Source organism: Pristis pectinata, chromosome 5, assembly GCF_009764475.1.
Source record: "Pristis pectinata isolate sPriPec2 chromosome 5, sPriPec2.1.pri, whole genome shotgun sequence".
In the NCBI taxonomy this organism is placed as follows: Eukaryota; Metazoa; Chordata; class Chondrichthyes; order Rhinopristiformes; family Pristidae; genus Pristis; species Pristis pectinata.
Window position 1 is genome coordinate 105796357 of NC_067409.1, and position 15142 is coordinate 105811498.

The 15142-nt window shown below is 40.2% G+C and overlaps 1 protein-coding gene across 3 annotated transcripts in view; it reads right to left on the bottom strand.

The window, feature by feature from the left end:
* LOC127570240 (oxysterol-binding protein-related protein 3-like) overlaps window positions 1–15142 on the bottom strand; it is a 131144-nt gene that overhangs the window by 9243 nt on the left and 106759 nt on the right. For all 3 annotated transcript variants that reach the window (XM_052015565.1, XM_052015563.1, XM_052015562.1), the window contains one exon: window positions 11846–11972. In XM_052015565.1, coding sequence (XP_051871525.1) covers window positions 11846–11972 — 127 coding nt within the window. The remainder of the gene's footprint in view (window positions 1–11845; window positions 11973–15142) is intronic.

Here is a 15142-nt window from a genome sequence, read left to right on the forward strand (position 1 = left end):
TTTTGTGGAGTGGTGATCAAGGATTTAATTACTGTATGGAGCTCCACTGGGATGGGTACAAGAGCCTGTTTTTGTGTTGTAATTTGTATGATTCCATTGGTATGTGAAAATGTTCCTGTAAAATCTTCCTAAATACTAGGATTCACCATCCCCTTCAGCTTATAGAGATCATTTTATTCCAACTTGTATTAAGATAGCTTTTGTGGTATTTTCCCATTTTAGTTCCCCCAGAAAATAAAAATTAGTTGTGTTACAACACCAATTTCAGTATATAAAAAAAATTCCAGATTGAATCACTGGTTGAAGACAAAGACGATCTTGTCTTTTGGGTCTAATACAATTCTGCAATGACTAAAAGATAATGCTACTTCAGAATGGTTATATCTCCAAAAGCTTAGATGAGGAAAAGTAACAAAACTATCAATTGTGGCAGAGAACAAATTTGTTTTCATGGGGAACAAGACACTTATTATTCAGTGCAAAATTGTAAGAATAGAGTACAGAGAGATGGAGACAAAAAATTCTAACTCTCTGATTAACAAGCAAGAGACAAAAATGCTAGTAACAAACAAGCACATGACTGATAAACCACAGTTGGTCTTAGAATACAAATCATAACATGAAATTGTGTGAGAACAGAGTTTTAACTGTATGGAAAATATCTCCAAAGTTATAGCCATTAGCCTAAGGGTTGAAATCCAAAATGAGTGAAAAATATTTCTAATTAATTAAATTAGCAAAGGCAAGGATCCATCTCGATGATCAAAAAACAATTTGATTGTCATAAAATCCCATCTGGTTCACTAATATCCCAGAGGGAAGAAAATAAAACACCAGAGGCACAGCAATGTGGTTAATTCTCAGCTTTCCTCTGAATTGGAGTAGCAAATGTCTCAGTCTATCAAAATGAAAGAAGAAGAAACACCAGAATTGACCAAGACACCATATTTAGACATAACAAAGAGACCATTCCCACTTGACCATGCAAAGTCTTGCTCATGAGACTTGTAGAGTTATGGTCAAGTTGGTCCACAGCCTAGTTAAGCACCTGCTCATTGTCTAGACACATATATAACCATACCTTTAAGCCAAATGTTTCAGACTAATCCATCACAATCCCAGGATATGGGTTATCCCCGTGGTACACACTCAGAAATTGCCAATGACAATCTTCTAGACTGATTCCAGATCCTATGAAGTCTCATAATAGGACAAAGACTGTCAAGGAAACCTTTTGCAGATTACAGCCTAATGCCCTCATTCAAGTGATGAGTCAGTATTGTGCAGTACTACAAAGCAACTAAAGGAAGCAATTGCACAGAAACTTGGCAGCACCACCATCAACCTGGAGTCCAGAAGGATGTGGCTGTCAGACTAGGTCTATGTCAGATGATGAGAGAGATAACAACGTATAAACCCATTCTCACCTATCTACGACCATTGTAAACAAACTTGTCCATAACAGCACTGGTAGGAGAGACCACTATATGGTGCTCATGGAGGCAACCCCACTTTGACACCATTATCATGCTGAATAGTATAGGTTTAGAACAGAACTAGCTCACAACTGGGCATCCAGGCAATATGTCAGCAGAACTCTATTCAAACACAACTGAACTTCATAACCCAGCACCTCTCACTCTACTCTAAACACCAACATCAAGCTGGGGGCAGGGGGGCGGTGGGGGGGGGGGGCGAGGTTGGGTGGGAGGGCAGGGGTGTAGGGGGCAGGTGAACTTTCTGGTTAAAAAGAGTGGTGAAGATGAGTTGCACCAAGTAAACCAGAAAACATTTATACTTGATAATGGAAATATCCAATGTGAGAATGCAAAGGACTACAACAATCTTAAACTGGAAATGCAAACAGATGACCCTTTCTGCCTCCTCCCAGGGGTCTCAGCATCACAGATGCCAGTCATCATCAGGTTAACACCACATGGCATCAACAGTTCCTGACAGCACTGGATACAACAAAGACTTTGGGATTTGATAACACTCCAGCCACAAGGCTGAAGACTTGTGTTCCATTATTCAACAATTCCCTGGCCATGTTTGTACGGTTCCAGTAAAAGTACAACACTGGCATCTAAATAGCAACAGGGAAAGCTGTGGAGGAAAATCCTGTCAATACAAGGAAGACAAATTCAATCCCACTGTTTCCAATCAATTGATTCTCAATCATCTAAGTGATGCATGACAGCATTGATGGTGCTATCAACTGACACTTGATCACTAACATTCAGTGCCGATTCCATCAGGTCCACTCAGCTCCACACCTTAATGCATCATCTGTCCAGTCAACATGAATAAAAATGGAGTATAATTCCAGTGAGCAATGCAACTGCTCATGGTATCATGGCACAACCTGACTGAGTGTGGCATCAGCTTTAGACAGTATGCAGCAATGACTTTTACAGACTACGTTTCCAAACCTGTAACTGCCATCACCCAAGAGGGCAAGGACAACAAATGCAAGGGACCACCACCATCTGCAAGTTCCCCTCCAAGTCACACTTCATGCAAAATTTGTAAAATAAAAACCAAGCCAAAATAGTCAGTTTGATGGGCATCTGATCCACTATCTTGAACATTCATTTTCCTCAAAACATACAAGTTGCACTACAGCATCTTGCCAAACCTTCAATAGAACCTCTTAACAAACCAGCAATATTTACCTCCTCAAAGGCCAAGGGCAGCAAATGCAAGGGAGCATCACCACCTCCATGTTCCTTGAAGATGTATTGTTGTTTTTTCATTGTCATTGTATCATAATCCTTCATGGGCAATTAACAATGTACTAAAAATGTTAGCCCTTCCAGTAACATTTACATCCTGCAAATCAATTAAAAGATACAGATAGCATCTTGGCTGCACCACATACACACTCAGTCAATCTCCCATCCTTTGAAGAAAGGTGGTGGTGCAGCAAAATTTTCTCCACCACTGGCCCAATTACTTTGGGCAAGAAGTTGATCCAGGAATTAAATTTCCTCGTATATTCTCCAAGAGCCTCTTCAGGGTCCCAGTTGCTACTGCTGGTTCAGAAATGGCAGACTTGGATTTCACCCCCTGCAGGCTCCTGGCCCAATCTCCTCCCTCCCATGAATAATGAACCCTTTCCTGCTTTGCCACATTCCCAAGTCGCTGTTCAACAGCCTTTATTGCAATGATCGGGAAGAATGTGCAAATCAATTAGAAAAAACAACAGAAACTATTGGTAATACTCAGACTGCACCTCCAGAAAGAGGAGCAGATGCAAATCATTGTGTAACTGATCAAATACAAGGCTGCCAACTCACTGTGGGATGCTGCCATAACAGGGGAAATTAATAAATGCTTTTTTTTTAAAGAAAGTGCTCCACGTGCTCCCCTCCCAGATTCTCTACTAAGTACATATAATTGAACTCCACTCACTGGATTGCCTTGCCAGCGCTCCTGTACACAACCATGTTCCCCAACCCATTTGACCATTACCATTCCATTGGTCTGATAATGAAGGAAGCCTCAAAATCAGAATCAAACAAAGTCAAATATAGTGGAAAAAGTAGGTTCTTATAGTCACACAAATGAAGAGTGGTGAAATAATGCACATCTAGTGTTTAGCTCCACTTTGCTTTAATTTCCTGAAGCCTGAATTTGCTGCTTTGTTCCAACTATTTCTTGGTTTGTCAGCAGGTGGAGCTAAACTACAGAAAAGCATGGGGAGAACTTTTAAAGTCACCACTGCCATCTGGGTTCTACTTCCCATTCTTCTTTCCTCAAAAGATCTCCATATTTTAATATTCTGTGTAGAAAAGAACACATTCATCTGGAATTTCCAATTAAAACACTACACTGTTTCTCAGTCAGTGTTGAACATAATTAAGCTCTACTCATGAATGTTTGGGGAGATAAGTGCAGGTAGGTGACAGGCAATGTCTTTAGTTTTCCTGACATCCCAAATTTAATCCAGCAACTCTAACTGCAATAAGAAATCCTCTGAGGAGCTTGGTCAGAGAATTTCAGGAGCAGGGTTTTAGGTCCCTGAAAGGGAATGGGGGCAGTCCTGCATGCAACGTAATGGCATCGAGTGACAACAACCACCACATACCTTGGATTATATAATGCCTTTTATATTGCTAAATATTTGAAGTGGTACTCAGCAAAAATACTGAGATATTAAATTTTTAGTATTAATATAAAGTAACGTTTTTCTTGTGACTGCTGCTTATATGATGCCATGTGACTGATGCTGCTGCAAGTAAGTTTTTCGTTGCACATGTACTTGTGCATATGACAATAAGCTTGACTTTGATTAAAAGGAGTTAATCAAAATCTTGATTAAAGGAGGTTTTTTTTTTAAAAATGGTGGCATCCTAACAATGAAAGGAGGTGAAGATGTTTAGTAAAAATATTCCACAGATTAGTGGTGTGGGAATGCAGAGCATAGCCACCAATGATGGAATAATTATGTAAACAAAAATTGGAACAAGCAGAACATCAGAAAGGAGGGGGGTATAGATATTTTCTGGGGGTGGTTTTAGAGATAATATGGGGACAAGGATAGTCTCTAGAACAATTAACAAAGAAGGATAATGATGCTATGTGCCTGTGATGCTGCTGCAAATATGCACAGGTGCAATGAAAAACTTGCATGTACTTGTGCATATGACAATAAACTTGACTGACAAGAAATTCAGTATCAAGAGATACGTAGCGGCAAGAGGGGGATTGGATGGTGAGATGAGGATACAGGCAGGAAAATTTTGGATTATTTCAGATTGATGAGAAGAAGGAGGGAGGCCAGCCAATAATATTTTGGAATGGTTAATGCTGGTGGTAAAAAAAAGGATGAAAAATGTTTCAACAAGAATTGAGCTGAGACTGGGGCTCAAGTTAGCAATGTTAGAAGTGGAAATAGGTAGTCTTACAGATGTGGCATGTCATCTGAAGCTTATCTCAGAGTCAGATATAAAAAGTAAAATTACAATCAATCAGTCATGGAATTCAGACCAAGAAGGGAAGCAGCCCAGAATAAAATCTTGGAGAACACAGGAAATAACAGTGCAGGCTCTGGAAGAGCAGCCATGACTGATTACTGTCCAACTACAGCTGGATATTTAAGAGTGGAACCAGATGTGGGTGGAAACCCATTCAGGAGGGATTCAAATAAAATTCCAGGTCAGAAGGAAACAAAGTCGGAAGACATGTTCAAAGGCTAGAGAAGAAAGGGAAATTGGAAATAAGCTGTTTTTATGTAAATAGGTGTTAAGAGTTGGCCTTTTAAGGAGCAAGGTAATAACAGCAGACTTGAAGGAAAGGTGAACCAGTAAAACAATCAGTTAATAAGAGGGTCAGGATAGGTTGGGATTAGCAGAATAATGTGAGTAAAATTGAGAGAGCAGGAAATTGATCTTGCTAATGAGATGAGCTTGGAGAGGGAGATAAGAGAGGTACTAGAGGAAGATGCAGCTGAGGGCAGAGCTAGGGCTGTGGGGGGGGGGGGGGGGGGGGGGGGGGGGGGGGGGGGGGGGGGGGGGGGTGCAGAAGACATCTTAGAAGCTCAACTCAGTCAGCCAGAACTATCACAGCTAACTAACTGGATAGTCTCAATGTTAATGACATAGTCACCCTTGCATCCTGTTAATAGAGGGTGGGGAATTGAGGGTTATAGGTTTAAGATGCTCGTTTGCTGTAGACAGAAAGAAACCTGGGCTATTTTTATATTCCAAAACAATCCTGGAACACCGGGCAATGTGGCTAAACTTGTTTTCCATCATATCCCATCAACTCTGTATCTGCATTCTTTGGTCTTAAGGGAGCAAAGACAAGAGCTGTATCACAGGATTGGTCAAGGTGACTAAATGCAATGATTTTACAAGGAGACTAGGGCAATGCGACTTAGAGGCATCCCATGCAGAAGTTACTACAGCTGATGAATTGAGGCTACCAATGAGTTAAGAAAATGTCAGCAACTTCTCAGCAGGCCTGGGAATGGGTAATAAAGCAGCCTTGCCAGTATTACCCATGCCTCAAGGGTGATTATTTTGTATAGAAGAGAAGACAAAGGACAAGATTAAACTAAAATACAGTAAGAAAAGTGGGCATATTGGTAAACATTTTTATGTATTAGCTATAAGAGTGTGCAAAGAAAACAGGACAAAGTAATGATGCAGAACACCATTATAGATGTAATGAATTTTTTCTCTTAATAAAAAGAATCCTTTTAAAAAAAACAAATAACTCTAAATGGAAGCAGTTCATCCCAGATGATTTGGATTGCTATGACAGATAATTTTTCACATGGAACTTAGCATGATAACACATCACAATTGTTTGCCTGTGTGGAAGGAATCCTTCCATAGATGTCGCTACTTTCAACTTAAAAAATCTACTTGTTCACAATTACGTCACCTAACCTTCACAAACTGGACACTTACTACAGCAGTATCGAACACTGCAGACCTTACTACTCACACCTATTGTGGGATAAAGCAAGGAATACATTATTACATTCCTTGGATGTAAATAAAAGGGATTAACAGCCATTTCGTTTTACATAATTTGTTCCTGGGCGGTACCAATACTAACACTACAAATGAAATACATACCTTTTCATAAAGGTGTTGTGTTGGTGTGGTTACTATGGCAATCTAGGTGGACACCAATGAAGTTATGCAGCAAAACAGGTATTCATTTAGTATTTGCAGAAAGCTGGTATAGGGAGATGTTCAAACATGCAGGAACGTACAAAATGATTCAACAGTAGTTTTTGATGTAAGGGATGACGGAACTACCAGAATTCATCATTGGTGGTTGCATAACTAAACAAAAACAAATATAAACACAGAGAGTCGGAAGGAATTAGGAATGTTAAGGGAGAGTCCTTACTTTTGGAGATTACTCATAATGTACTTAAGGGCGTATATGAGGATTCACCCATGAGGAATTTCAGAGAGTATTCAGTTAGGTTTGGCCCTGATTACTTGCAAAATGTAACACAAGATAGTCTTTTGACTTTTGTTGGGAGGTGGAATATAGATGACATTAACAAGAAATGAAACATGTCTTGGCCAGTCATGTCAACAATCTGTTGTAGAACCTCAACTTTTTAACTATATTCATTCATGGCTGAAAAAAGATGAGAGAACTCTGTATCTTGCATATCCAAGTATCCAGATCACTCCAAATTGGGTAGAGATGGAGGTAGAAGCTGGAAGTTGCAAATGGGAAAAATTAGGTGGGTAGACAAAACAAAGACAAGTGAAGTTCAACATGGACAACTAAGGGATCAATCCATTTGGACACAAGATAGATAGCTGTCTATTTTATAAATGGTGGCTATGTGCAGGAAACACAAAAGTAAATGGAGTTGGGAGCCCAAGTATAAAACAATAAAAGAGGAAACAGGTACAAAATGCAGTCAACACAGAAGGCCAATGGAACACTGATGATTATCGTGAGGGAACTAGAACAGAATGAAGTTATGCACTATTTGGTTTAAATAGACCACACCTCAAATTCTGCATTCAAGGCAATCCCACAGCATGTATTCACATTAGCTTTTAAATCTCTCTGGAAATTGAAATCAGCAGGTTGAATTATGATGGTACATTGCACAAACTTGTCAGAGTCATACAGCACAGAAATGGGCCATTTGGCCTAATACATCCATGCCAACCTTTTTGCCCATCTACACTGATCTCACTTGGTATATTAGGACTGTATCCATCTCTGCCTTCTACATTTATGTGTCCGTCTAAATACCTCAAACCTAGTGATTGTATTCATTTCCATCACTTCCTCTAGCAGTAGGTTCCAGATATCAACCACTCTTTTCTCTCAAATCCCTCTTAAAACTCTTTTCTCTCACCGTGTTTTGGATACCCCTACCATGGGTAAGACATTTTGACCATCTACCCTATCATAATCTGGTATATTTCCATAAGGTCACCCCTCAGCCTCCTTCGCTCCAAGGGAAACAAGCCCAGCCCATTCAATCTCTTCCCCATAACTAAGGTCCTCCAATCCTGGTGAATGTCCTTTGCACCCACTCCAGTGCAATGACATCTTTCCAAGGCTGTGGTGACCAAAAACTGCACACAATACTCCAAGCCGTGCCATAAAGTTGCAACATAATATCCCAAGAAACAGAACAGTACAGCACAGAACAGGCCCTTCGGCCCACAATGTTGTGCTGACATAGCTAATCCCTCCTACCTACAGAATGCCCATATCCCTCCATTTTCCTCTCATTCATGTGCCCATCCAAGCCCCTCTTAAAAACCCCCAATGAATTTGCCTCCACCACCTTATCAGGCAACGCATTCCAGTCATCCACCACTCTGAGTAAAAACTTACCCCTCACGTCTCTTCTGAACCTACTCCCTCCCACCTTAAATGCATGCCCCCTGGTATTGGATCGCTCAATAATGGGAAAAAGATATTCCCAATTCTTATATTTGATGCCATGACCTATGAAGGCAAGGTTGCCATCTGCCTTCTTCACCAACCTATCCACTCATGTTACTAGTGCCAGGGAACCATGGACTTGGACTCCTAGGTCCCTGTTCATCAATATTCTATAGTGCCCACCATTTACTGTGTATGTCCTACTCTTATGAGACTTCACAAAATGCATCATCTTGTACTTGTCAGGATTAAATTCCATCTACCAATGCTCCATCTAACTTTCCATCTTGTTTTGTACTCCTTTAAGTATGGAAGATTGACGAAATGGCCCAATTAAGGTAATTCAAATGTATAAAATAACTCAAGCCTTTTCCTCTGTTTTAAGGACAGATGATGTGTTCTGCAGGGATCTGTTCTAGGACCCCTACTCTTTGTGATTTTTATAAATGACTTGGAGGAGAAAGTAGAAGGATGGGTTAGTAAGTTTGCAGATGACATGAAAGTTGGTGGTGTTGTGGATAGTGTAGATGGTTGTCAAAGGTTACAATGGGATATAGACAGGATGCAGAGAAGTGGCAGATGGAGTTCTATCTGGAGAAGTGTGAAGCAATACACTTTGGAAGATTGAACTTGAAGAATACAAGGTTAATGGCAGGATTCTTAACAGTGTGGAGGAACAGAGGGATGTTGGGGTCCAAGTCCATAGATCCCTCAAAATTGCCACGTAAATTGACAGGGTGGTTATGAAGGCGTACGGTGTGCTGGCCTTCATTAGTTAGGGGATTGAGTTCAAGAGGTAACGTTGCAACTCTATAAAACTGGTTAGACCACACTTGGAGTATTGTGTTCAGTTCTGGTTGCCTTGTTAAAAGAAGGATGTGGAAGCTTTGGAGAAGGTGCAAAGGAGATTTACCAGGATGCGGCCTGGATTAGAGAACATGTCTTATGAGGAAAGGGTGAGCGAGCTAGGGCTTTTCTCTTTGGAGCCATGCAGGATGAGAGGCAACTCGATAGAGGTGTAGAGTGGACAGCCAGCACCTTTTTCCCAGGGCAGCAATGGCCAATACCAGAGGTCAAAAATTTAAGGTCAGAGGAGGAAAGTTTAGGGGAGACGTCAGAGGTAGTTTTTTTTATATACATAGAGAGTGGTGGGTCCCTGGAATGCACAGTGGTGGTAGAGGCTGATACAATAGGGACATATAAGAAATTCTTTGATAGGCACATGGAAGAAAAATGGAGAGTTATGGGCTGTGTAGGAGGGAAGGGTTAAATTGGTTGTGGAGTAGGTTTATTTAGGTCGGCACAACATTGTGGGCTGAAGGGCCCGTACTGCGCTATACTGTTCTATGAAACAAAAGCAAAGGAACACAATCACATTAGATTCATATCAGCTAGGGTTGCAAGCTCTTGGTGTGGCTAATCCATGGCCTCTGCTGTGGCTGCACCTGGTTCTGTCACTGGCCTCATATGATGGAGGTGATTGGGCACACAGCCTCAGCGAGAAGTTGGTATGTCTATGTCCTTGCTTTTTAATCTCGTGCATTCTGCCTGATGCTTGACGAGTTAATGGGTAGGAACTTGGTATAACTGGAGGAAAGTTTGGGGCCAACATTTCAGTGCTCAACTGTTCTGCTTTATTAAAAAGCCCAAGTATGGTAGTGTGATCCCCAAAAGATAGAAAATGACATTTCAGCACCTTGGCTTCCAAAATATAATGAAGATAGTATTCATTATATAAAATGAGAGGTCAAGCTGTATCTATGACCATAAAATGAGAGGTCAAGCAGTATCTGGGAGAATTTAACACCACTTTTGTTGAGAAATCATGTTAAGAAAAAAATGCAGATGCACTTAATCTGAAATTAAAAATCAGAAATACTCAGCAGGTTAGGCAATATTTGTCGAGAAAGTGAATACCAAATTGTGCTCGCTTTCTACAGATGCAGGTCTGAACTGCCAAGTATCTCCACCATTTCCTGTTAGAAATTTTGTCGTTGAAGATCTGCAGGACCATAACTTTAAAGGTTACCTTTTTGAAGTTTTACTTTGAGGCTTTCAGAAGTACTACAATAATTTTATAACTCAAAACACATTTCTTGAAGGTTAATACTGTGTAAGAGTCAAATTATAAGGGGAAGTCAAGCCTGTGAATAATTAATCAATTCTGAACAGTTAATGCTTTAATAGGTGATTGTATCTTCCACCCACTCATGCCTGAAAGTCTGGATAGCAGCCAGTTAAGTGGCTGACCAATACAAAATCATAACAAGCTGCTACAAGGCACATCACAACTTGCCCTTTGATAATCTTTTCTATAAGAAAAAAGGCTGTTGTTTTTTCTTTTCACCTGATGGTCCCAGCACGAGGCACTAGGCAGCAAAGGAACAGAGAAACAATCTGGCTTACACCAAGGAGAAGGAGAAATAAAAAGATTTGTGAACCTGTGTAAATTCTGGGATCAGATTACCAAACACTGATAGAGATTTGGAGTTACATGGAATAAACTTCCAAAGAGTATTGGAGACAAAAGAAAAACACCGAACTGTTTAAGAAACAATTAGATGTCACCAAAATGTTGGGTTTGGAAGGAAGTTTTCACTCACAGCAGAAGTCTATGACCCAAAATAGTTGTCACCAGTTCTACTAGCTCATGGAAACCACTGAGCACGTGTGGCGATGTCATCTGTCATACAACACATTTGACATCACAAGCCGATCTCTACAGTAAATAGAAGATTTGCGAGAACTGTTGAAGATTTCATTTGAAGCTAGCTTCTACCCTTCAATGTTAAGGGGATCCACTCATCTGGGCCACTGTCAATGAACCCGAGATAGCCATCTTCTCTCCTTTAAAATCAACGGTCAAGCCAATCTTCGTCCTCAGTTAATCTTGCCACTGATATCCACAACCACCCCTCTCTCACAAATTACCGTCATCCCCTGGGATCACCACGCCACTCTACAAGTGAATGGCTGACCTCATCTGCTAGACACAAAACTCCTACCCCCCATACCTATAATAGTTACGAGTAAACCACACAACCCACCAATCTATTTCAGAAAACACCACCCCTCCCTCTGACTTGGCAATCCTTAACCACCATCCCTGGCACAGCTCAATGGTAACCCTCCCCTCACTCCATTCCCATGAGGAAAATCATGCCCAACAATCTTCTACCTGTTTCCACCTCACATTCTCTTCCCCACCCCACCCCGGAAATCTATCAGTTGCATACTCTTGTACAGTAGAACATCAGTGGCCCTTCAGCAGGCCAAACCAAGAGCTTCCACACCCTTGTGCTACCTAATGGGCAACGTTTAGAGCTTTCTGGACTGTTGAACTAACTTGGTTGAGTGGTTGCCATCAATGACGATTTTGTGCCCTCACTTGTAAAGTCAGGTTTCAAGAAAGTGAACGAAAATTATCATGGAGTTGCATTCATTAAATGTGTACCTTTGATCAGGTCTAAATCTTGTGTCAGTTTGTGGAAGGTATGGTCTTTCATCAGGTTCCAGTTCATTTAATCCCAGTGAAAATTTGGTAAGACCATAGTACTGCTCAAAATCTTTTGGCATGGGATCTACAAAAGAGAAATAAATACAAAAACATGAAGAACAGAGCAACATGGGTTTTGATACAAAAATCAGACTCTGTACCCACTGCTGTCAAATAACATTCAAATCCATGTTTAAAGGGAATAAGAGTAATCCTCAGAAATGCTTTAAAAAACAAGCAACTATTTTTCATGCAATCAGCCCCAGACTTTTCTAATTTTCAACACTATACAAATAATATTTACTTGAGACTTTATTCCCAAAAAGGTTGATTTAATCCATTCTGAATGAGTGTTTGGTAAATCTATCACAATTAGCAAAATACCAAATGATGATTTTACAGAGTTTTGATTGTTGTCAAGTGCTTGAATAGACTGCAAATACTTTCAGATTATTTTCTTTTAATTGCCTTGTCTGGGCAGCTTCCCAGTTGTTCAGCAGCCCAAAGGACTCTTCAATCTCTATAAAACAAAATGCAGAGCTGACTCCTTAGGTTCAGTTTCTTAAAACCAACTCCATTAAACCAGAATGGCACATTCATCAATACACAAAAAGTGCTGGAGGAACTCAATGGGTTAGGCAGCATCCAGGGAGGGAAATAAACAGTCGACGTTTCAGGCCGAGACCCTTCATCAGGACTAGAAGGGAAGAGGGCAGAAGCCAGAAATAAGAAGGTGGGGGCAGGGGGAGGAGCACACACAGGCAGGTGATAGGTGAGTTCAGGTGAAAGGGGGATGGTAGGTGGATGGGGGAGGGGGAGAAGATGTAATAAGCTGAGAGGTGATAGGTAGAAGAGCCAGCACTTTTTGGGTATTGCTCCAGATTCCAGCATCTGCAGAATAATTGTGTGTCAAGGCACATTCAACAATGTGCCCTTTCAACTGTCAGATTGTCACACTTTAGAACAGAGGGAGATGGCGAGGGAAGGGAGGGGAAGATGAGGGACGCCCAGACTTCTTCCCATCTCTGCACACTTGTGATATTAAAAAAACCCTATACAGCAAGAAGCGTTCTACTCTCTCATTTAATAAGCTACTTACGCTTTTAATTATCTGAACAGATGGTTTTCAATAAAGCCATTACCTGCAGTTACTACGTACTGCAACAAACTTTTTCTTTACAATATTTTTATTAAATCCATGAAAAAAATACAGAGTACATGCATCAAAAAAGAAAGTAAAAATACTACTGAATACATTGTATTAAGTCGTACTTAGGATTACAATACTCTAAATCAATAATCACATATAGTAGTTAGTTCATAAGGAAAGAAAAAATTGAAATATTTTATTACAAACTTAACAAACTTGTAGATTAAAAACAGAAAAATGCCAGAAACACTCAGCAGGTCAGGTAGTACCTGTGCAAAGAGAGAGAGAGGTAATATTTTGTTTGAAGACCCCTTCATTGGAACTGGGAAAGAAGGGAAAAAAATTACACAGAACTAATTTATTTTCCTTTTCCCAGTTGTGAAAGGGTTTTCATCTGAAGCATTATATCTGCTTCTCTTTCCCTGGGTGACCTGTTGAGTATTTTTGGCATTTTCTGCCTTTATTTCAATTTTCGAGAATCTGTTTTTTTCCCCAAACTTGTACATCCTAGGGTCTAGGGTTCTTGCTATTCCATATCTGTTCTCCCTGCAACTCATCCTATTGCAGGGCATCATCAATTTCCCTATGGGCCATTACCTTCAGAAGAATACTTCTGTAAAGGTAGTATTTTGTTTTAGATTTAACAGCTGCGAATTTACCTAGCCTTCAAGTCCTGAGCGTGTGAGCTACAAACACTATCTTTGATGAAAATTAAGAAGTGCTAACATTCTCTCTTTGTTTGGAAAAAATATTGCAGATGCCAGAAATCCAAAATAAAGACAGACAGGTAATGTTGTACCAACTCAGGTCAGACCATATCTCTGGGAGAAGAAACAAAGCTAATGCTTCAGGTTGAAGACCCTTTGTCAGAACAGAAACGGAGATAAAAGGTTGGCGGAGTGGATATCTTGGTTAGGGCAAAACCAAGGTGACTTTGGGAACAAGCTGTAAACAAGGCTATCTGGTCAACAAGTGAATGGGAGTAAGAGAGTGAGAACAGAGACAAAAGAATGTAAGAGTTGCAAAATGCAGAGTAGGGAGACGTGCCCAGTAGGTCAGGCTGGAAGACTCCTCCACTCCCAGAAGAAAACAAAAAGGGAAAGAAAACAACAAATCAACAGAGATGGACAACTGATACAGACAGAAGTCAAGTAACCTTGAGTTGTAGAATTCAATGTTAAGTTAAAAGGCTACAATGATGCTCAGGTGCAAGTTGAGGTGCTGTTCCTCTAGCTTGCGTTGGGCCTCATTGTAACGGTGAACAATATTCCAACGGTGTGAAACATTGTAACTGTCAAAGCTTATCCCCAAGGTCACCCTGTTTTTACCCCAGAGACATTTCCCCCTCCCCACCCTTCACCTTACAAGCTTCTTTTGCCTCCTTCCAGTTCTGATGAAAGGTCTTCAACCTCAAACGTTGGCCATTTCCCTTCCCAAAAATGCAGCCTGACCTGCTAAGCATTTCTATGTTTTTCCCTCTCATATTCTCAGCTTCTGTTGTACCCACATAAACATCTACTTTTCTTTTCAATATTACTAAAGACAGATGGAGTTTCAAGTGCTGTACTTCAAAATCACCCAAGGGAAAACACTACTGTTCACTGCAACTCCTGTTTATAAAAAAATTTAGTCTGGAAAAGCAACTGAAAAACATTTGCATAGTTCATGGCAAGAAGTGAACAAAGTATTATTGTCATTGTAATTGGATTTATTATTGTCACGTTTCAAGGTACAATGAAAACTTTTGTTTGCATGCTATCCAAAACAGATCATTCCATATATACAAGTACATTGAGGTAGTACAAAAAAAAACAATGCAGTATTGTATACACATAACAAATATATCCTTTTATCATTTATTTGTCTTCTGATTTTAATCGGTTTCATGTATTTCCGAGTTTACTTATTAAAACAACAGCAGGAATGTTGTTAACTGACCGGTACTATTATTAGCACTAACCTAGAATATCTTCAAGTTTTTCCTGCATCAGATATGCAATTCAAACAACACTTTGACTTTGTGCAAGTGGCAAAATGGGAACAGGCAAGATACATAGCATTAATAATCCAGACCTTCAAATATTCAAATGAGAGTTTACTTGCTC